This window comes from Lepisma saccharinum, chromosome 16 (assembly GCF_977018435.1).
Source record: "Lepisma saccharinum chromosome 16, izLepSacc3.1, whole genome shotgun sequence".
Taxonomy (NCBI): Eukaryota; Metazoa; Arthropoda; class Insecta; order Zygentoma; family Lepismatidae; genus Lepisma; species Lepisma saccharinum.
In genome coordinates this window covers 56,684,505-56,706,470 of record NC_139244.1, presented here as the reverse complement: position 1 = coordinate 56,706,470, position 21,966 = coordinate 56,684,505, and the positions used below count along the sequence as shown (strand labels likewise).

The 21,966-nt window shown below is 41.0% G+C and overlaps 1 protein-coding gene across 1 annotated transcript in view; it reads right to left on the bottom strand.

Annotated features, from left to right (window-relative positions):
- Positions 1–14,462: 14,462 nt before the first annotated feature.
- LOC146000094 (uncharacterized) overlaps positions 14,463–21,966 on the bottom strand; it is an 80,337-nt gene continuing 72,833 nt past the window's right edge. The window contains exon 4 of the mRNA XM_083137429.1: positions 14,463–14,770. Within this exon, the coding sequence (XP_082993555.1) occupies positions 14,591–14,770 (180 nt within the window). The 3' untranslated portion in view covers positions 14,463–14,590. The remainder of the gene's footprint in view (positions 14,771–21,966) is intronic.

Below are 21,966 nucleotides of genomic sequence, written 5' to 3'. Positions count from 1 at the left end.
GACCATGCGAATTTCGAAAATGTGTCTATGACGGTGAGGAGGTACTTGTTGCCCTTGTTCCATTTATGTACGTTTTTCAAATTGCCGCTACTCATCTCCACGAGATCGCTTTGCCAGAGGTCGTCGATGCCCTTGGTTACCACAGCCAAACGTTCGTAGTTGATGCGTGCAGGTTTATGCAATTCTTCGACGATGGCTTGCCTAGACATTTTTTTAGAGATTACGTTTGAAGAGAAGCACCAGCGTGATGGGATTCAAAGAGGGTGGCACCTCGCTCGTGTTTTGAACGATCAGCTTATCGCCGGCACTCACGTCGAAAACGGTAAGATCTTCGTCTTCGTGTATTTCATATATGTTGCGCGTTTCGTTCCAACGTGCCAGAGGAATGTTTCCTGCTTTCTGGACACCACGATTCGATATTAAGGTCATGGTGGGAACGCTAGCTTTTCTGCCGTGAGACCAGTACGAAAATTCGTTTATCTGAATCGTGCCATCGAGGAGAAACTTGTAGTACGGATGATAAGGATGCAACATGTACAGTTTGTTACCTTCGACGAACGTGGAGATTCTCTGTTGATTGGGAACGCTGTTGATTTCGATGGCTTGCAAGGTGAACAATTTGGCGAATTTAGTGTCGAAGGTGACGAGATTACTGTGAACTTGTCCGAGTTTATTTTCGATGGGCAGCAAATGCTCGATTATGGTATCCGTTACGGCAGAAAAGGACGGTTTGATTTTCACTTCCACGTTCAACTGCTTGTAGTTTTCGTTGAGTTCTTGCAACTTGGCACCGAAAGAGGCCAGCGTCGATTCCTGCGTGGATTCCAGCACTCCAACTTGATCTCTGATGTTGACGACAATGTTCTGAAGGTTCTCGACTTGATTCAATTTCGAGCTCTTCTCGGTAAGATCGTTCACGATGCTTCGCATCTCTGTAAACTGCGTGTGAAGGTCGGCGACGCTCTGCGAAGTGGGCAGCGTCGACACCAGCGAACTAATTTCGTCTCGAATCTGTTCCACGTTCGCCGTTTCCGTTTCCAGTCGTTTCAGCATTCGAGATATGTTTCTTTTCAAAGCGTGTAATTCTTTGGAGGTGGGGAGATTGGCCACCCTACTCTCGAGATCGCTCAACGAACTTTTGATGTCGCTCGAATCGGATAGTGCCGTCACTGCCGTTTTCAATTTTTCCAAATCTTCGCTCGAAGGCACGCTCGTCCGTAACGATTCCAAGTCACCCTGTATGTTGTCGAGTACGTGATGAAAATGAGCGAGATTCGTTTCGACGTTCAAATTTTCTAAATATTCGATCTTCTGCTGAACCGTGCTTAACGTGTCTTGAATGCTCGTCAACGCTGTTGCTTCAGCGTGAATATTTTTAAATTCTTCATTGATCAATTCCAAGGACGCCTGAAGCGTAGCGATGGTGGTTTGAATGTGTTCGAAATCTCGATACGCCTCCAATTGAATTTTTATGTTCGCGACGCTTTTACCGATGACCTGCAGTTCGTCCGACGATTGTAGGTTCGTCATTGTATCTTCCAAAGTCTGCAACTTGGATTTAATTTCTTCCAACGTGCTGGTAAATTCTTCTTGTAATTTGGAAACGACGACATGCAAGCGTTCTGCGTCTATATCGTTCACGACGGTTTGAAGTTCAGAGAAATTCTTTTCTATTGCGGAAGTTCGTTCTTCGATTTCGAGTTTCAATTTTTCCAAATCTTCATTTTTCGATTGAAATTGCTGTAATTTGGCCAAATCATTTTGAAGCGAATCCACGCTCAACTGTATATTTTGAACGTTGTTGTAAGAAGGTACGTCGACATAATTTTTTATCAGCGTCTTCAGTTCGGAATCGATTTTCAGAATGGGGTCGAGACATTGCGTTTGGAGCGTAGCGATTTCCGACTCTAAACTTTTGTTTAAGGTCTCCTGCAAAGCAATCAAATCGGTCCTCAACTTCTTAACTCGAATGTTCAACATGAGAATCTCTTCTGCGTGGTCTACACGCTTGGTGTTGCCGAAAATGTCGTTAGGCATTTTTGGTTAACGGTTATTTATAATAGGATAGACGATTCGTAATTCTACGAAGAGAGGAATGAGTTTGTCGTAATCTCCGAGGAGTTCCATGTAAAGATAATCTCCTGCAGAAACATCGTACGTAATGTTAGAAAGCATCTTGTCGTGCTTGATTCGAAAAATATTCTTGCCGGTAGAAATTTTGATTTCGCCTGCGTTTTCCGGATTCACGGTGATTTGAAGTTTCCCGTCGATCGGAATTTCGTAGAAATGTAAATTGTTATTAAAAACATAAAACATCTTGCCCACATCGTCATTCAGTTTCGTCCAAATGCTGTTGAGATGAACGATCAGTAAACCATTGAGTTTAGATAACACGGAAGGTAAGAGGTTATTGAAATTTGGTGGTGCAGTCTCCATGTTGATCTGTTTGCGGAAGCCAAAAAGATTCATTGTCCTTGTTAGTTATTTAAGAATACGGTCAAAGTTTTTTTTTTGTAATGACAGACAAAGTTTTTTTTTTTTTGTAATGACTAACAAAATGATTTTTTTTTTGTTTTGTTTTGTTTTTATGAATCTTCTGTTGAAGATGGACATATGTTGCAGGTTTTGCTTTCTGCTAAGCGATAGTGCCCCCACGGCAGTGTGTGAATTCCGCACTTCAGGATGCACCTCTTATTATCGTGCGCATCCAAAGCAATCTTCCTGACAATGTTGGTTGTCAATTTATGGTTGACGCTCTGGATTCGATACTCTTTTCGTAGAACAGGTGAGCGAGTTTTCAGGCATTCAACATAATCCTCGAATGCGAGATGCTTTTGTACAACCTGCCTACCTACACCCTTGGCCTTCTTGGTGACAGACCCCTCGGCCCGAATTGCATAGGCTTTGGCCCGAAGTCCAGCAAACTCAAGAATAACATCCCCATTCTTCTCGTCCTTGAGTTTACCAGGCACTTTTTTGTTTCGGGGCAGGATGCCGTACTGGTTCGGTTGGGGATAGCCTGATGTGTCGAAAAGCTCGATGAAAGGTGGAATCAACGCTATATCCTTATATGCATCAACTGTGCGAACATGGTAGACCAAGCTGTCCGTATCTGTATATAAAAGAGAAATGCCACGATCATAATGTTTGCACAGTGTACCATAATGTGTCTTAAACATATGCAACTTGCTCAAGTCCAGAATCGTGGCACCAACATAGATTGGCTTGTTTAGGTGCACCACAGGTTTATCCATGTGGACCAGAGCCAACTGCTCATTATAAATGGTCCTTGATTTAAACAACGGGCTTGCAATCAGCTTACGACATCGCTTCGCATTGGTAACCAGCCTAACGTCCACGCGATTTCTCACGTTCTCCATCGTTTTACCGAACACAGCATTGTTCATCAGCTTGAAGAAGTTTTTGTCAAGCTCCGAGGTTGCAGCGATGCGGTGTTCGGTATTGGCTTTGATGTAGGGTACTAACCAGTTACTGTGCTCGAACCTGAGGATGCGATGAATTTTACCAATTGTAACACCTTGCCTCATCAACCAAGCAAGATTCAGGTAATGTACCACATACCTCTCTTTGGGCTCAACATCCATGATGAGCTTGGGTTGATTCGAGTTAGGTAAACGCTTAAATTCTGGAGCAGGTGGTAACTCGCTGAATACATCATGGAGCTTCTCGGGGAATTTAATGTCCACCTCGGCAAAAAATCCGTATGTACAATCTTCGAAATTTTTCATGTCGAAATCCGAAGGATTAACCCACTCGAATCCCTTGTACGGAAGTTTCTGCATCATGGAAAATCCATACAGGTTGTTTACATCTGTGTGGAGGATGTAGCTTGTTGTTTTAGAGGGATCGTAACCGGTGGCCATGTATTGATTGTTAGCACGTGCATAGCGTTGCGTCACCTGGACCATACCGCCTCGGATGCCTCGTTCCAAAAAAAGTAACTTTTCCACATCATTAACAAGCTGGAGTTTAATCCTGGTCATGAGCAGCATGGCCGACCATGCCAGTCCGGGGAGGCTGTAGAAGTAGGCAGGGTCTAGGTGGTAGATGTTTATTGCTGTCGCGCGAAACGCCTGCAAAACGTCCGCGAGAAGCGTCACGTCAAGCTTTAAATATGCGTCGTGATAATCTCCAAAATTTCGACAACCTAACTCTTGCCACATGGACTGGGCGTGCTGGTATTCCTCATTTGTTATGCTAGAGCCTCTCAGCCGACTGTAGAATTTATCCTGTGGAGGAAGCGATGTTTCCTCGAACTTGTCGGGGTCCGTTACGTACTCGTATGGGTAGACCCCCTTACGTCTGATGAGCCCAACATCCAAGTTTGGAAAACTAGCTGCAGTGATAGTCAGCTGCTCGTCCCTAAGCTTGCCTGCAAGAGCATCAAGGCTTGCATGGAGCAAAAGCAGCGAGTCAAGAAACCGAAGCTCGATAGTTGCTTCCAATTCGGGGATAGACACCCACTTACTCACGCTAATATAGCGCTCCTCGTTCTGTGCTAAGACCCTGATACGACTATCATCGTAGCCGAGATGGGGTACCAAGTGATGAAAATCGTATCCCGAGCCGTTGTGAAAGAAGATGGGAATAAAGCGCGGGTCCCTAGCTTTTAAGTTGCACGTGTTGCACCACGGACCGATGTAGCTACCAGTACCATAATGGTCGTGGTGGTGCACTTTACTGTTATCGTCGGTGAAGACCAAGTTGCAAACAGGGCCGTTGGTTGCCTCCTCGTGCCTACGCTTATTCTTAGGAGAAAGTCGTCGCATGCGCTTGGGGGACAGCAACACCTTTCCTATCTTTTGGGCCTCCTCTACCATCCTCTGCAAGAAGTGCTTGACCGGGTCGGGACCGCGATAGACATACGGCTCGGGGGCAACACGTTGGTCTCGCCGCACCACAACGTAGGCGTAACTTGAGGCCTCGTGGAGTTGGTAAGGGGTGGTGGAAGAAACTTCGGGATCGGGATAGCAGGTGGAGAGAGGTTCGAGGAAGGCTTCGAAGTCCGCTACAATGATGGCAGGATGCTTTGCCATAGCGCTGTGCATGCTAAATTTTTCTGTCGCATCAGGATTGGGTAGAATAGTTCGTGCAGGTTTGTTGGTACTGCAGTAACGCATGTGAAGAGCGAGCTTTTCGGCAGCGATGTTTTCTCCTTGTAAGCTCTGGTGTTTTTGTTGTCGGTTGTCAAAAGTGATCAGACACCTTCGACAAACTTGTATGCTACCATGATGCTTGCTTTTTTGACTCGACACCAACCGGGAGAGCGAGCGAATGAGGGTGTAGTGGTGTTGTGTCTCGTCCTTGATGAGCAGGAGGTTGATTTCTCGTACCTCGTTGTTGTTGCTCACGTTGCTCACCCGGATGGGGTGGACCTCATTTTTGTTCTCGGTGAGACCGTAAACGTTTATGGCTAATTGTAAGTTGCGAGCACGTGCCTCAAACTTGCCAACATCCGAAAGCGCCACCGGGTAGTCGATTCCCACCATTGCATCCTCCAACTCCGACTCGTACTGCTCGTAGTGGCCAACGCGACGCGGTTGATTTTTCCAGTCGACGGGGTGCAACGCTGCTAGCACCGACCAGACGAAGCACTTGTTATCCCTGTTCTGAATATTCAGAACAGCCTTCTTTGCTGCAACATCTGGTGGTAGAGGGACGTAACTAGACCCGGACATTGGTGCAAACTGACTAAAAGTAACACACAATTTATGGGGTTCTCCACACAGCGAACCGCCCGAGCCTGTGGCCTCGTGCTCCTCCTGTTTAACAAGCAGCTCCTCGGTAAACTTGTCGTAAATTTCCCCAATGCTGTCACCATCCGCCAGATGCAGCGTTTTTGCTTTCGTTGCATGAAAGAAAGTGTATCTTTCATCGGTCGGTTTCTTGTATGTGCAACATAGCGTACCGTAGAATTTAGTGGAGGAGTGCGTAGCCAGTGCATTACTAAGAATAGAAACTATCTCTGCTCGCTTCTCCTCTAAAAAGCTACGAACATCGCAAGAGCCGTCCGACAATCGGACATAATCTTCTAATATTCCTCCGAAAGCAGATCGGTCTGCTTTCGTCGCAGGCTTGACGCGTTTGGTGGGTGGTGCATTGATGGGGGCTGCTTCTGCCTTTCTCTTGGTGGAGGTCGAAGGCTGAGCCCCAGATGTACTTTCGCTTAGACAAGTAAGCTTATGCTTCTTGGCATACGCAATTGTGATGTGTTTATTGCATCCGGAACATAGTTCGGTGGCAGCCAAATGCTTGCCTGGCACGCAGGTGCGACAATGTCTTGCAAAATTTTTGCTTGATATGGTTCTTTTGCACACAGGGCAACTTTTCATGGAGCGCATTTTTTTTTCTTTTTCGGGGTATGTTTATTTATATGTGATCTGTTGGTGGTAGAGTGTTTACAAAACAAAAATGCCTTATGAGAAAAATTTTGTAAGCTAATTCTAATTAGTGTTAGTTTGAGGGGTTTATTTATATATGGGTGGTGTTGTCTTCCTCAAATATGTGCTTTAATCAACCCTATAAAAAAAAATAAAAAATAAAAATATATAAGAAAAATATGATTGTAGATAGAAAAAACACAATAAATATTGTATGCATGTGTAATTCTATTTAGCTTATTTTTGCTAGACACGAATCTTCCTCAGATTTTATTGCCTACTAGTATATTTTTTCTACCAATCTAGTAGAGGTGTGAAACTATGAAAATGTTCTTGTTTAAGCACTAATCATTATGTTTCCAATAGGACTCCTATGGGACGTAGAACCTTGTAACTTTGCTCTATGTATATACTAGTGCTTTTCCAACATGTTCACAAAACCTTAGAACCTTCACAGACAAAAAAATAAAGTTTCCCCCTGTGTACATGTATAATTCGAATCCCACTGTAGGTCCAGTTTCGATTAGCCTTACTGTGCATAAAGTAGACTTAAAACAACAAATCCAACCCAGAGTATCAACAAATTCAAAAACATAAAATTTCCCCCTGTACACTTGTATAATTTTAAACTCCAAGTTCGATACCCGGCGAATCCCACTGTAGGTCCAGTTTCGATTAGCCTTACTGTGCATAAAGTAGACTTAAAACAACAAATCCAACCCAGAGTACACGCGTCAATACCATCCACCATGAGTAAACTAACATGATCATGATCATCATCCCTCCCCTCCCTCCGATTGTTACCTCGCTTTTATGTTATTCGTGATGAAGAATAGTTTTTTTTTTCAAGCGCACGTTATGTATGCTCATATTTTTTGTTTAGCGTAAATTTCGATGTTTAATCAAAACACCACTTCGTGTTCACTAACGCAACTCGCAATTATTATCATTAACACACACACATGCAAAAAAAATAACAAGAAACAAAACTTACCTACAAAAAAGCTGCTAGCTATTTAACACACACACAAAACAGTTGTATAATCGCGTACAGTTGTAAAAACGTTACTCTTCTGTGCAGAAGCTTTCACATTACTGTGTTTGATCTGACCTACATCGACACCACAGAACGAAAGTTATCTCTCCCCCACCCCCGTCGTCACATCCGATTGCGATGACAATATAAGCAAACTAGGTCGTGTCAATGTTGCCAACTCACTAGGCCGTATCAATGTTGCCTCTGATTTTCTGGTCGCCCAAAACTCGAATTGGACGGCATCGAAGTGGTGCGTTACCTTTTCGGGAACCTCTCCTCGTACACGCTAAAGTACGTTTCGTTGTACTTCAACCTGGGAGAGAAGATGATGCCCGAGGGCGAAACCGTGCAGACGCTCTACGAGAAAAACAAGATAGACGATCTATTGCAGTACAACGTACAGGATTCGATGCTCGTGAGGGGCGCGTGTTTCTGAAAAACGGACTCGTGCAAACGATCGTCTCAACGTGCTGCCAGAGCGTGTTGCGTGCGGACCAGGTTCGAGGGCACAAACTCAACTTGCATCTCTCGCATTACTATTTCAGCGAAGCATTGCAGAACAAGCGATGTTTGTGTTTCCCACGGCAACATCTCGAGTATCATCACAAGCTGGTCGGGGGTTACGTGTACCGTAACCCGCACATGAACGTGGCGCTCAAGAACAGGACGGAGGACGAGATTATTTTGGTGCTGGACTTTACGTCGCTTTACCCAAGCGTCATGGTAGCAGCTGGCCTCTCCCCTTTTAACGTGAACTTTGGGAGTGGCGCGAATTCCACGCCGGAACGTCCGTTCCGCCCGGCACGGAAGTTGATGTTTATCGCGGCGTTACGAATCCAACCGGCTGCACGGAAGCTGATCTTCACGTGTATTTCTCACGGGACACACTCAATGCCACATGCATACGCAAGATCATGGCCTTGCGTAAAAAAAGTCTAAGAATTTAAAAACGATAAGACTTTACCGCCGGGCAAACTGCTCGAAATGGACGCCAAACAGAACACGGCTAAATTGATGATGAATAGCATGTATGGTCAGATGTACGAATTGAAAGACATTCCGGAAGAGATTCGCCCGCACGTCAATCAATTCTACGTTCGAAGGCCGTACGGGAAAACTTGGGACTCGTTCGTTTCGAAGAACCCCGCTTGCGCGTCCCTTGTTAATTTTCTGTCGCGAAGTTTGAGAGAGAAAAAAAACAAACACGTGAAACTCTACAGAGGTGTGGTAATCTATAACCGCAGCCGTTAGAACTTTTTTTTGGTTGGGCACCACGCACCCCTGGCGAGGTTATATAGGGGCCAGGGATCCTAAAAAAACAACAATTATTATTTGTTTGGTTTGCGTCACAATACGGAAATAATGAGAGGCATACGCGCGCGCGTGTGGCACATCGTTTCCCCCCCCCCCCCAAGAGAGAGAGGTTTACAAAGGTCACGATATATAAACATTTTGGTCCCCGGGACTTGGAAAAAAATTACAATAAAGTGCATTCATCCTTCAAGAATAAGAGAGTACATTTACTCATCACGCTGTGTCAGCGCAATAAATAAAGCGCGGAACATGGAGAGAAACCTTGGTGATTTTTTTCGAGTAAGGTGTTGGCAACACTGCGAGAAAATGAGGCTTATGCCTTACAAGAGCAAACCATTAAGGCGAGCCTCACCGAGCCTCACTTTCGGTTTGTGAACTCTCTATTTGGGTCTACTGCAATGCTTTCTTGCATCCTTCCTGAGTAAACTGATTTTTCTTTTATTCAAATTGAGAAGCCCATTTTGACAATACGCCGATATGCATTTTCAAGACCTCAATATGCCTTTGATATCTCCTGTCTCCCGTCGCTATGTTCCGGGATGTTCGAGTCCTACAAGTTCAGCCATCTGCCGATAGAGGACTCTGTCCAGGTTTTACTACAGAAGGTGTGGCCACGGAGCGTGACCTTCTTCTTCTTCTTCTTCTTCTTCATCTACCCTTCGTATTGTCTTTTCCCTTGGGGCGGCTTTTGGCCGAGGTCCGACCATTTGGTAAACTCCAAAGTTAATTTCCTTCACCCGGCTGTTTGTTCATTGTGTTTCATTTGTCTTATTTCTATTTTCCAAAAGGATAAATACATTAATACAGAGACTGTCCTAATTAAATCTTACATAAATTATAGCAAAATTAAAGTTTGTTTTAAGTCAATTACATGCTCAAATAGGCTAATCGGGACGACCTACAGGATAAAGCGGGGTCAGACCACTGTGTAGTTCCACCGGGGATCGAACGTGAGATCCCTGGAATACAAGGCGACATAATTACTACTAATTCCATCGAGGAAACTCAAGGACTTATTTGGAGGGCCCCGACCTTTCCCTAAGAAAGACTTGCCAAGTGCAAAAATTAAATAATGAAAATATACTTGTGTACCATTTATTACATAATCGATGGTTAAAATTTCCTTTGAACTTAATGACTGATTTGTTGTTTTTAAGTCCACTTCTCGCACAGAAAGGCTAATCGGGACTGGACCCATAGTTTAAAGTGGAATCCGAACCACTATGTGCCTCCATCGGGTATCGAACCCGGGACCCCTTGATTACAAGGCAACGACGCTACCACTGCGCCATCGAGGAGGCCCACTCTTTGAACTTATTGGAAGGCAGATTATTACTAATCAATTTTTGTATTTCCCATCTAATTTCTAATTCAATTTAGCTCTCGCCAGTTAGGACCGTATCTTCTTATGTACATATTTCTTTTTTGCCTGCATCTCATCATGCATGTCATTAATTTCCTCAATTATCTCATTCAATTTTCTCATGCAACTCGTTTGCATTTCCACCCTTCTACATAGGAGTTGTAGCTTCCCTGGCGACGTGATTCAAACAAGTGTTCTCGGGTTACCAACCAGGTTAAATCGGTGTTAGCTTCCAACGCATACATTGCTCTCATCTTCAGAGATGAGATGTTGTTGCAATGTATTCGCTCGAAACGTTGGAAGCTAACGCCGATTTTACCTGGCTGGTAACTCGAGAACACCTGTTCGAACCCTTCTACATGTGAAATTAAAACAATAATCTTTCGTAATCATTAAACAGGGTGGATAAAATAGCGGGGAAGATTTTGAAATATCAATAATTTGAATTACATCCTCATTTAAAATTTGGCCTTCCCGATGGCGCAGTGGTAGTGTCGTCGCCTTGTAATGAAGGTGTCCCGGGTTCGATGCCCGGTGGATGCACACACTGGGTCGGATTCCACTTTAAACTTTAGGTCCAGTCCCAATTAGCCTTATTGTGCATAAAGTGGACTTAAAACACCAAATCAATCAATCATTTAAAATTAATTTTAAAATTTTATAATGAATTTCGGGTAGAAGATTCAATATGCCAACCTTCATTATTAATTCAATGTCTACATAATTATAATAATTTTGGCGGATTGTATTTATACACACGAACGTTCGGGAGCCAATAGAAATTTACAACCTGGAAATCGGGTTGTCTCTACCGATTCAACAAATTCAATCTCTCCAATGCTGTTTGTGTTGCACCTGAATCAAAATCTGTCATAATTTAATTCGGAAATTATTTTTGGTAGGATATGTGTGTACACGTCGTGTTTTCGCCGTCCAGAACACACATGCCAAATGTCCATTTGTGACATTTGTCGAGCCAGGAAGAAGTTCTTCATTACTATTGGTATATGTAAAAAAATTAATTCATAATACTTTCGTACTAATGAACTTATTATGCCATTCGCATGATGTAATTAATAAATACAACAATTATAATTACATGATTATTAAAAAGCAAACATTTCTTTGTAAATTATAACGTAAAATACCTGTTTTTGAGCAAATGTACTGTAAACAATGCTTTCTTACCCAAGTTATCTATAACTTTTCTTACATTAGTTATCATAATTATCTCAACTATCTTCAAAGGCTAAGAATGCCGCAAGTCATAAGACAAATATGGCCGCCATTTTTATAAGAAGTCAAGTATAGAAAATTACTATCTTTGCATTGGGGTTAGTGTTGCCCACGAGACGAGACTTTGGCCTGTCTCGTCTCGTGGAAATGCTGTGAAATGCTGTCTCGTCTCGAAAATATTCGTTTGTCTCGGGACACATGATCAATCTCGTCTCGTCTCGAATTTTTTAAAGCCTGTCCCGTCTCGTCCCGTGGGCAACACTAATTGGGGTTACAAGAAAAAATATATAAAATTTAAAAAATTGACCATTTTGTCAATTATTGTCTTTTTGGACAACTAGGTACTAAATAACCCAGTATTGTTTTAGACCTAATAAGAATTAAGATATGCAAGTTTTACTTTTTGACAAAATTAGTGCATATACTGCATATCAGTGAAACTTTTATAAAAATTGATCAAATACATTCATAGAGGTTTTATTAACCCGAGAGCCGGTTTCATGGAAGGATAATGTTGGAAAAATTTCCGCTTGAATTCATGCACCCTCAGAATCGAACCTCGCTTTACTACGTGGCAGTCAGGAGCCAAACATTTTTTTAAAGGAAGCCTGTAAGCGGAAATTTCCCCCGGCATTCTTTTCTCTGTTTTTCTCATATATCAGTTGTTACTCAGTTCTCTATTTTTTCACATTCACATTTAGAACAAATATCCATGTCATACCCTGGATTCGAACCCGGGATCCCTGCTGTCGTAGCGCGCTGTTATGACTACTCCGACGCGGAGGTCAACTACTAGACCACTGGGACTCCTCATTCGTTGAAAGCTTTCACAATTATGTATGTTATAAGCCACATATTGTTGTTGCAGAACTCTATATTATCTTCTGGGATTTTGACACGAAATGGTAAGATCAGCTTTTACAGGAATGAAGATTGCCAAACGACCCGAACAGCAACACCCAGGAAATGTCTGATGAAAGAAATGGCAGTCATGGTGACACAGACAGGACCATTCGGTTTACTGTCAGTCACTAATTGCCCGGGTACCGGAGGAGGCGTGTTCATGAGGAACCTCAGCAACGCGGATCTGGACAAAACATCTGATGTTGTAAACATTGTGTGCTAACAACCGGTCCATGATATACCCTCTTAAGTATTTCATACATACGAAAGGGCCGTGGCGGAGTGGTTATCTCAACGAGCTACGACGCCAGGGGTCCCGGGTTCGAATCCCGGTTAGGACATGGATGTATGTGTTTGTCGGGGGATACTACCACATAGGGGTATTCCTAAAAAAAAAAGTATTAAAAAAAGAAAAGAAAATTTAGGTGAGCATCTGGCTACCACCCGGAAGACTCGGGTTCGAATCCATGGGGGTAAAGGTATGACCGGCCGTGATGCTGATCACATCATCTCAACTATAGCCGAGATCAAGAATATGTGGAGCTCTAACTCCAATCATCACGTATGCCTTCATGGCATACACAGAGGCATCTTTACCTTTTACCTATTTCATATATGGGTGAACGACAATAATACATGGGTCTCTCCGATGGCGCAGTGGTGCCAACCTCCGTGGCGGAGTGGTTAGCACAGCGCGCTGCGACGCCAGCGTTCGAATCCCGAGTAAGACGTGGATGTTTGTGTTAGTCCAAATGAGAAAATCTGAGAATTGAGCGAAAACGAGATACGTGAAAATTGAGAAAAAGTTATTGTTGCGACTAAGGTCCAAGTCAACAGTTTGAACAGATGGCAACACATCCAGAAGATGAGGCAACATTTTTGGACAAAGTGGCCCAAGGATTACCTGAACCAAATGCAGCAAAGGAACAAGTGGACATCAGAACATGTAAATCTACAGTCAGGAATCGTCGTGTTGGTAAGGGAAGATAATCAACCACCCATGACGTGGAAGTTGGGAGTTATTCAAGAAACATACCCTGTAAGTGTAAAGGATGGTCTTGTGAGGATAGCCCAAGTGAAGTGCAACTCAAGTTTGTTCAAGAGACCCATCATTAAGCTTATACCCCTTCCCACAAAGGATGTGTATTTGTAAATTGATTGACCTCGCCCAATCAAGAGAGGGGAGTATGTTGCGACTAAAGTTAGACACTAATTCTGCTGGTTGGCAACATTGTGTGCTCGCCAGCTGAGAGAACGTCAGTCGTGGGAATCAGCCCACAAGAGTGAGCGTGTCATATTGAGCCCCAGTGAGCATTATGAACAGTTTCGTCAATGATTCTTAAAAAAAAAAAAAAAAAAAAAAAAAAAAAACAGACATCCTACATGTAGCTGCAACCATGCAGTGTGTGTGTGATCGTATCATGTACGTATTAGTGTAGTTTGTGTGTCAAGACAATACATAGTGGATATCCAAGTGTTTTATTTCATTTGCCATTTCAAACGATAGTCATCATACGTGCCTCGCATTCGAGTGATTGAACCACTTCTACAGTCCAAATATCAGAGTTGTAATTAAAACATCATGGCTCTCCGTCAGTTTTATTAACTATTCCATAAGCACTTACCACAATAAACATCCATACACATAAACAGTTATGAACAGGAGATACTAGCGCTTAGGGGTATTCCTTTATAAAAAAGAAAAGAAAGTGATTGCGTGGTCGCCTTGTAATCAACTGGTCCCGGGTTCGATACTTGGTGGAGGCACATAGTTGTTCGGATTCCACTTTAAACTGTAGGGCCAGTCCCGATTAGTTTTACTGTGCATAAAATGGAATTAAAACACCAAATCGTCAACAACAATACAACAATAACTAACACTAAATATTATCATCATTCTTTAGATGCAGGGAAAAATTCGGGAGAAAAAGAGACATTTTGTTCTCTTAAAATTGTACCCTCAGATTGTGGCAACACTGATACCAAACTCTGTAAAAATCAGGGTGTGATTTGTTATTGCTGAACTACATCTGCAGCCATTGGTATTCGGCGAAATTTTTCTTGTTTTTGTTACGTAGCTCTCGACTGCATCACATTTCTCACATTACTTACAAACCAAATAATATATTTATGCATAAATGAGGACAGGATTAACAAAAATACTGTCTTTAAAGACTTTTTCTTCTGAAAAATTTTATTGTTGTGCAACGACCACAGACAATTTCTATTCCCTGAAAACAAGATAGTACAATATTATAATAATATTTCACGAGGAATTAGTTCAGTATTAAAATTTTCTTACATTTGCGTACCACAACACCTTAGTGGCGAGTTTTATTACCCATATGTTGGTATATCTGTAGAACGCTGGGTTTCAATATTAAAGTCTCTACAGCGTACTATCTTGTCATCACATTCAAAAGTAAGTCTAACGCTCATTGAACTTGGGAAATTCTTCAACTGTCCTGCAAAACCTGAGAAATCATACGGTCTTTCCTCTCCTGGGTCCATAATTCCCTGAAAGAAAATAAGAGGTCTATGAAATTTATTTAAATACCTGTAATGTTGATTACAAAGGTATTCATTATTGGTAATAATTGCATTATTATTATTTTAAAATAATTTCCAATTACAGTAAAAACTGCTTATCACGGAACCTCTATAAGAAGGAAACCTGTAAATACGGAAAAAAAAGTCCCCAGAACTGAAACGGAACACCATTTAAAAACCAACGAGATGTTTTTATTCTCAGTAAGACGGAAATTTCTTCCTTTATTTTTTTCGCTCGCAAGAAAGCAATGCAATACTGTAAGTGGAACACGCCTCTGTTGCCACTCGCTTATCGGTAACATTGTCGATATGAAAGAATGCGCTACAATACTCATAGCTGTTACGATTCCGTTTCTTTCTTTCATCTCTTACCCTCTTTCTCCACTTTCCTTTGTCTATTTCTCCTCTGTTCTTTCATCATCTTTCCATTTTTCTTGTTATCTCTCTTTGTTTCTTTCCTTTTTCTTCACTTTTATCTCAATCTTTCTTCACCTCTCTTATTCCATCTTTCAATCTTTCTCTTTCCCTCTATGCACATCGCGCTACGACGCCAGGGGTCCCGGGTTCGAAAAGATACATAAGTACAACTGTACGTTCTTACAATACTGTAAAAAGTGTACCAATATGTTGTGTAGTTACATAATTGTAATCTCTGCTATGCTTATTGCGACTGTATCGCATTTTTATTCGAGTACGTACATGCATTAGTACTCTACATTATAAGTAATGCGAAATGTAAATCTGTCTTTCCATTATTTCCTACAGCGCTCTATACTGTATTTAAAGTCAACCCTGTATATGAAAGAAAACTGTTAAGACGGAAAATTTTGCTCGGAACCATCATGTTTTAGGACGACACTTAAACTAGGCAAACCCAGTTTACACGAGGCGTTGGTGGGTTTCGTGTAGAGCTAGGCCCAATTTCAGGGTTGCCACATGCACAATAAATATTTGTGAAATACGCGAAAGAAATAAAAGCAAGTATTATTATATAATTATTATTAAAAATATCACTATTATAACGCAAATAGGTTTTCTAGTATTTCATTGCTGATGAGTCTACACAAATTAAAAGAGGAGAGGGGAAACGAAAGGGGACAAAGGAGGGGAGAAAAGAGAAAGCGAGAGGAGAAGAGGAAAAGTAGAGGAGGGAATCAAAGAATGAAGATTGAGATGTAGTGAGAAGAAAGGGAACAGATGAGGGAAATGGAGCAAAGAGAAGAGAGGAGAAAACGAGAAGAAAGGAGAGTTTGGAGAGGAGAAGAGGAGACGAGAAGAGAGGAATAGAGAGTAGAGTAAAAGAGAGAAAAAGAGAAGAACGAAGGGAAGAGGAGAAGAGTGCATTGGAGTCGGAAATCGAAGACAGGCGAGGAGATAAGAGGAGTGGAGAATAGTGGGATGGAGACAAGAGGCGAGAACAGGAGGGGAGGCGATATGAGATTGAAGCAGAGGAGAAGGAGATATGAGAAGAAGGAGAAGAAGAGGAGAAGAACAGAAGAGGTAGTTGCAGAAAATATGGTCTCAGCGTCAAGAATTGATGCATTTATCAAATTATCGACATGAAACATTCAATAACATTTTAAAATGTATTAGACAATGTATTAGATTGATGTGAAATGTCTTTTGGTTGAGTTCATATCAAGATAAAATCTTCCACTTAAGATTTTCGATTTTTCGTCCCATTATACCACTAAAAACGTCAATGTAATTTTCAAATTTAGAAGAATTATCCAATTTTTCTCCACTTTTCAGTTCGTTGAAATGGAGATTTTATTCTTTCATATTTCCCCCATCGTTAATTCCAACAGAATCATCATTCCATTTCACACGGCGTGGACAACGAACACAATGGATATGTCTAAAACTTACGGAAAGTTTCTGCGACTGGAGGGGTTTGAACATACAACCATGAGGTTGATGATCCTTAACTGTAACTATTATCATACAAGCTTTCCTTTCCGCACGTATGTAGAAGGATCTGATCAGTGTGAAATGAAGATGCAACTCGCCTCCTGCATGTAATGTGCAATGAATACTTGATTGTAACAAAAACGAAGGACGAATTCATTTAATGGTAATTTGCACATGATGAAAACTGTTCATTCGATATTTGAGCAGGTACTCTTGCATTTAAGTCGAGTGGGAAAAAGGATGTGTTGAATTACCATAAATATAAATAGTTATTTTATTAATTTTTGTCAATGTCTTTGAAACCGTATACAATTATCGTCAGAGTATCATAATTCACGATCTTGTAACCTTTATTTTCTATGTGAAAATATCCCTTTGACCGTGTGACAATTCATTTATTTGTTTATTTTTTTTAGTAAATTCCAGATGCAGAACCATGTGGTCACTTATTACAAATAATGCTCTTGTTTAATAAAAAGAGGATTAAAAAAATGTAACACCTCGTAAGGACTATTGAAACTGGAATCGCTCTAGCAGCCTAGTCGAGAGCACTAACCACTACACCATGCCATTACCTTCCGTTGGTATTCTGTCGCCTCAATATTGTAAATGTTATCCTGCAAAAAAAAAATTAAATGTTCGTGTAACTCTGTACGTCTAGAGTTACTTACACATATATTTGAAATTTAACTCTGAATTTCTTTCTTCGTGTTAGTATTTCTGAGTCTCTAGATATTTTATTTGTAATTTTATAACGGCGCTACGCGGGGTTACGTGAACATCAACGAAATACTTCCTTAAACCTTCGAATCTAGTAAATCGTTAATTTTTATGGAATTTTCAGTCTGAGATAAGTTTCTTTACTTGATACATGTATGCAAATTACACTCTGTCTCAACTATCTCTGAAGTAGGCGAACGAAAAGAAGTCTCTGCGCAAGTAGTGACGCCAGACGGCTCCATCAATCAACACATGAGAGAAACGGGATTGTTTGGACGGAAGAAGGCGACTGCAGTTACCAATCTTCCCAGCAGCGTGTACTGCTTAGTTCTGTCCACTGTCCTTCCCCATTCTTTTCAATAGAAAGTTGATCCAAACTTTCAGGAACTTTCCCATGCTTTCTTCCACTGTCTACGTCAATGACAGAAAAGCAAGCAATATTTTAACTTATTTTTAACCCAATTAAAATAATGTATAAGAATCTAAAATAAATAAGAAAGAGCGGAACGACTGTTGTTCAGCCTTAAATAGTCTGGTTCTTAGAGGAAGAAAAATAAGGATTTAATCCAGCACCTGAACACACTGTTCCAGGAGTCTCTCTTGAATAACACTGTCAAATGTGATGTGATATTAAGAATAAAATTTTCCGCCAGTTGACTTATAACGTTTCGCATATTTGTCAGTTTGCAAACGGTGTAATTATTTCGTGTTACCTTACGCAACAGAAAATACATTTCATAAGACTGTCCTAGATACGAGCATTTCGTCAGTTGAAGTATCACAGGAAGAGATTATCGTTCTGCAGTATTGATGCTTTTAGATAATGCCCTATAATAATAATGTCTAATCACAAAAATAAGTTAGAAAAAATAAATCGAATTTTCACAAGAGCTACCAATATTCTCGGTTTTTTTTCCATCACTTCGAAACTTTTTCGCGAAGATAGCTGTTATACTATAAGAAAGCAACTCATAATTAAAGTAAAAGTTCAACTAGATGTATATCCAACGAAATGTACAAAATTGAGGCAATAGAATACTCAAGAATTGTTGTTCCAACGTAAGGCAAGGGAAGGGCATGGTGTAGTGGACGTAGTCTGCCTGCAACTCGTGCAGGAAGCAGTTCGTAGCGAGCTCCGCTCTTCGCGTGAGAAGGCTTAGTGTTCGAACTGTCTGAGTTAGCTTGGGCCGTATACGGTTTGCTAGTTGATTGATTGATTGATTTGGTGTTTTAAGTCCACTTTATGCACAGTAAGGCTAATCGGGACTGGACCTACAATTTAAAGTGGGATCCGAACCACTATCTCTCTCCACCGGGTATCGAACCCAGGACCCCTTGATTACAAGGCGACGGTTTGCTAGTGTTGTGTTAGTTTTTTTTCCTTGGAGTGTAAGCAAGGTTTTGTATACAATTACCGAGAGCCAGTGAAGATACGATGAAATAGTTCACGATGAATACACAAAGAGAAAACACCTTGAAATTTGTTTTCACTAATATAAAAACGCGACCCATGTCATTGGATTTTCATCGATGGTTTCATGATGTTTACTAGTGCCTACGAACCAAGTGCTCAGTTTTGAAATAGATTACTTTCGTAAGGGTTTGTACGTAAAATTTGTGACAAAAGTGGTAGGAGAACGGTTACTAAATGATTTTGGTGCTGAGGAAATCTATAGTGACGTAGATGGTGACCATAAGGTTGAAGTAGAATGGGTCCGCCAGCGACACTTAATTGTCAGAATCCACGTAGTCCCAACTGAATTAAGTGCAGAAGTGATAAGTCGAATCATGAGTTCTTATGGGAAGTGTTGAAACTTGACGACGAGACATACTCTGCGGATCACATTTACCCTACTCGAACTGGACGTGTCTTGAACAAAATGAGGGGTGTAAGGGGTGCTCCTTCCACGTAGTTCACCCAATCAATAGTCAACCTCACTTCCACGTAGTACACCCTGGACTGCAGACTAACGAGGCTCTGGCGACTGGCCCCATGGCCAGTATAATTTTGTTTGTATTGTCCTTTTCTTTTGTCCTTATGTGCGCTGAGTGCCCCTTTGCAGCCTCAGCTTTTAACGAAAGTCAGAAGATTTTAAGATTTTAGTTATGCAACGTTAGAGTTGTTATGTGTAACGATAAGGGGCTGGACCCCGTATAATGTGACGGGTGCAAAATAGCCTTAGTTGTGCATGTGGCAATTGAGCCTAGCTCTACACGCAACTCACCAACGCGTTGTGTAAAATGGGTTGCCTCGTTTAAAATGTAGTTGTTGTAAGACTTTTGAGAGACACTGTATATTAAATTGCATTAATTATATTAAAATTGATACGTGTATCAATTCGCATTATGTACTGTCACAGACAATAGAAATGGGACACCTATATCCTGTGTTATGTGCGTTTCGTAACTCGACGGCTAAATCAGGAATTGTCCTTGAAATGTTGACATTGAATTTTGCTCATCGCCGTAGAGTTTGGAAACCCTCATAACGCATTGCAGGGAAACCAGAATTTCAGGATCTATACCTTGTCCCAGCTAACTGTGGAGCAATTCCACGTATAGCGTCAGAGAAACGAGGAAAATCTATTGGCCAGATCGAAGCAGTAGACACTGATGGGAAGGCCGATAACTTCAGTCGCTTTACACCACTCCACGCAATTCCGTTCCTCTTACGTGTTCATTGGTAGAGCCGTCTCGCGTCACTACTTGCGCAGACTTGTTTTCGTTTGCCTGCTCCACAGTTAGCTGGGACAGAGTATAGGTGTCTTTCTTTTATTACCGGTGACCGTACATTTTGATTTTTCGAAATCTCATGAAAAAATATGTGCACATTTTCATTTTTTCAAAAGAAAAATTAGGCTGTTTATTGCCATTTAAGTATAACTTTTTACATAATAAATTCTTAAACAGTTTGAGGTTATGAATGAATAACTTCATTATACTTGAAGGATACAAAGAATAAAATTCTCGGTCAACCTTCAAGGACCAGGGAGGGTAGTCTGTGAAACTTTTATTCATCACTAACCTACTGTCGGATTAAAATATAGATGCTCACGTTTGGACTCCAATTAAAAATTAACCTAAAAAAACGAATTGCATTAAAGTTTAGCTTATTTAATTCTGCCTTAATCTATGCTAACCAAATTTTCCTTCGAGGGTGCCTTTTTTTATATCGCCGTGAGAACAAAAAAAAAGTGCCGTTTTTCTTAGTTTGTAAACGATCATTCTCTTTGAAATTCTAATTCTCCAATCGTGATGAAATTTTATTACGGTGCAGACAGAAATGTTTTAAACACGATTCTTAATTTTCAGATTTTGATAATTTGTCAAAAAAGAAGTCCTTATCAATTTTGTGAAACAACTTTTTCTTAATATTGGCAGGCGCGGCTCGTGCATTATTTTCCTGGGGGTTCACCGAAGTGATATGACACATATTCAGTTTCCGCAAATAGACTTTCTTCGGGAAACAAAAAGGGGGGGTGGCTTAAAAGATTGGTACATAATTTTTTCATAGAATGAGGTTTCATAGTAGAGGTGTGCGTATAAATTTAGGACTAAAACTAAGTACAATAAATTGTGCATCTATGAAAGAAATTTCGGGTTTTATGGACATCATGGACGTCCTCAGGATTTGTTCCAGGGATGGGAAGCAAGATCATTTTTTTTCTAGGGGGAACAAACAAGGCACATTTTTCCTTGTAATAGTACTGTTCTCTCAAAAAACACTCCTTCAGTCCCTGCAACGTCTTTATAACAATCATCATAAATTACTGTGACTGAAATGAAATTATATGTGTGTAATAAATAGTATTAGGCTGACATTAATTTTTAGGCGGGTGTGGTCCCTTTTACCCTTCCGGACGTCCATGCCTGAAATTATAAAACGACTAATCACAATGGTCCTACAATTATTAAAGGGAAATGGCAACCAATGGCATATGCGTACTAGAAACCTGAGAACCTTTCATTGGAATGCTACAGCTTTTTTTTTTCTTTCTTCAAATTTGGAGTTGGTCGACCAGCACACGCTTTATCTCTAATTTTCTTTCAACAGACGAGAAGGTATGTTTCCGTTAATTGAATGCATTTTAGCGGTCATTTCTTACCTGCGCAGACAGCAACACCTACACTGCATCAAATGACGTAACATCCATTGGAGCATCAATAGTTTGCAACAACTATCCAAGCACTTTGAAAACTTACAACCTTGAAACATTGACACCGACAGGGTTTGTCACGTCTTCCTTTCTTATCTAAGATCGCGCCATTCTTTTACTTTCACATATCCGAAGTGTTTCCATCTTTAATAAAAAAGTCTGAATGCATGCACGAGTTATTTTAGTAATGTATTTCTTTTATTTTAATTCCAGCATTCATTCATTTCTACTCATCCTTCTCTGACACAATTTTGCATTTATGCCAAGAAGTTCGGCACAAAAATGATTCAACAGAGAAGATTGAATATGTAACGAATGCGCTTCAAACTTGAACCTCACAGGGCAACACTGGAAGGGAGGAACCAGCTGGGTCTC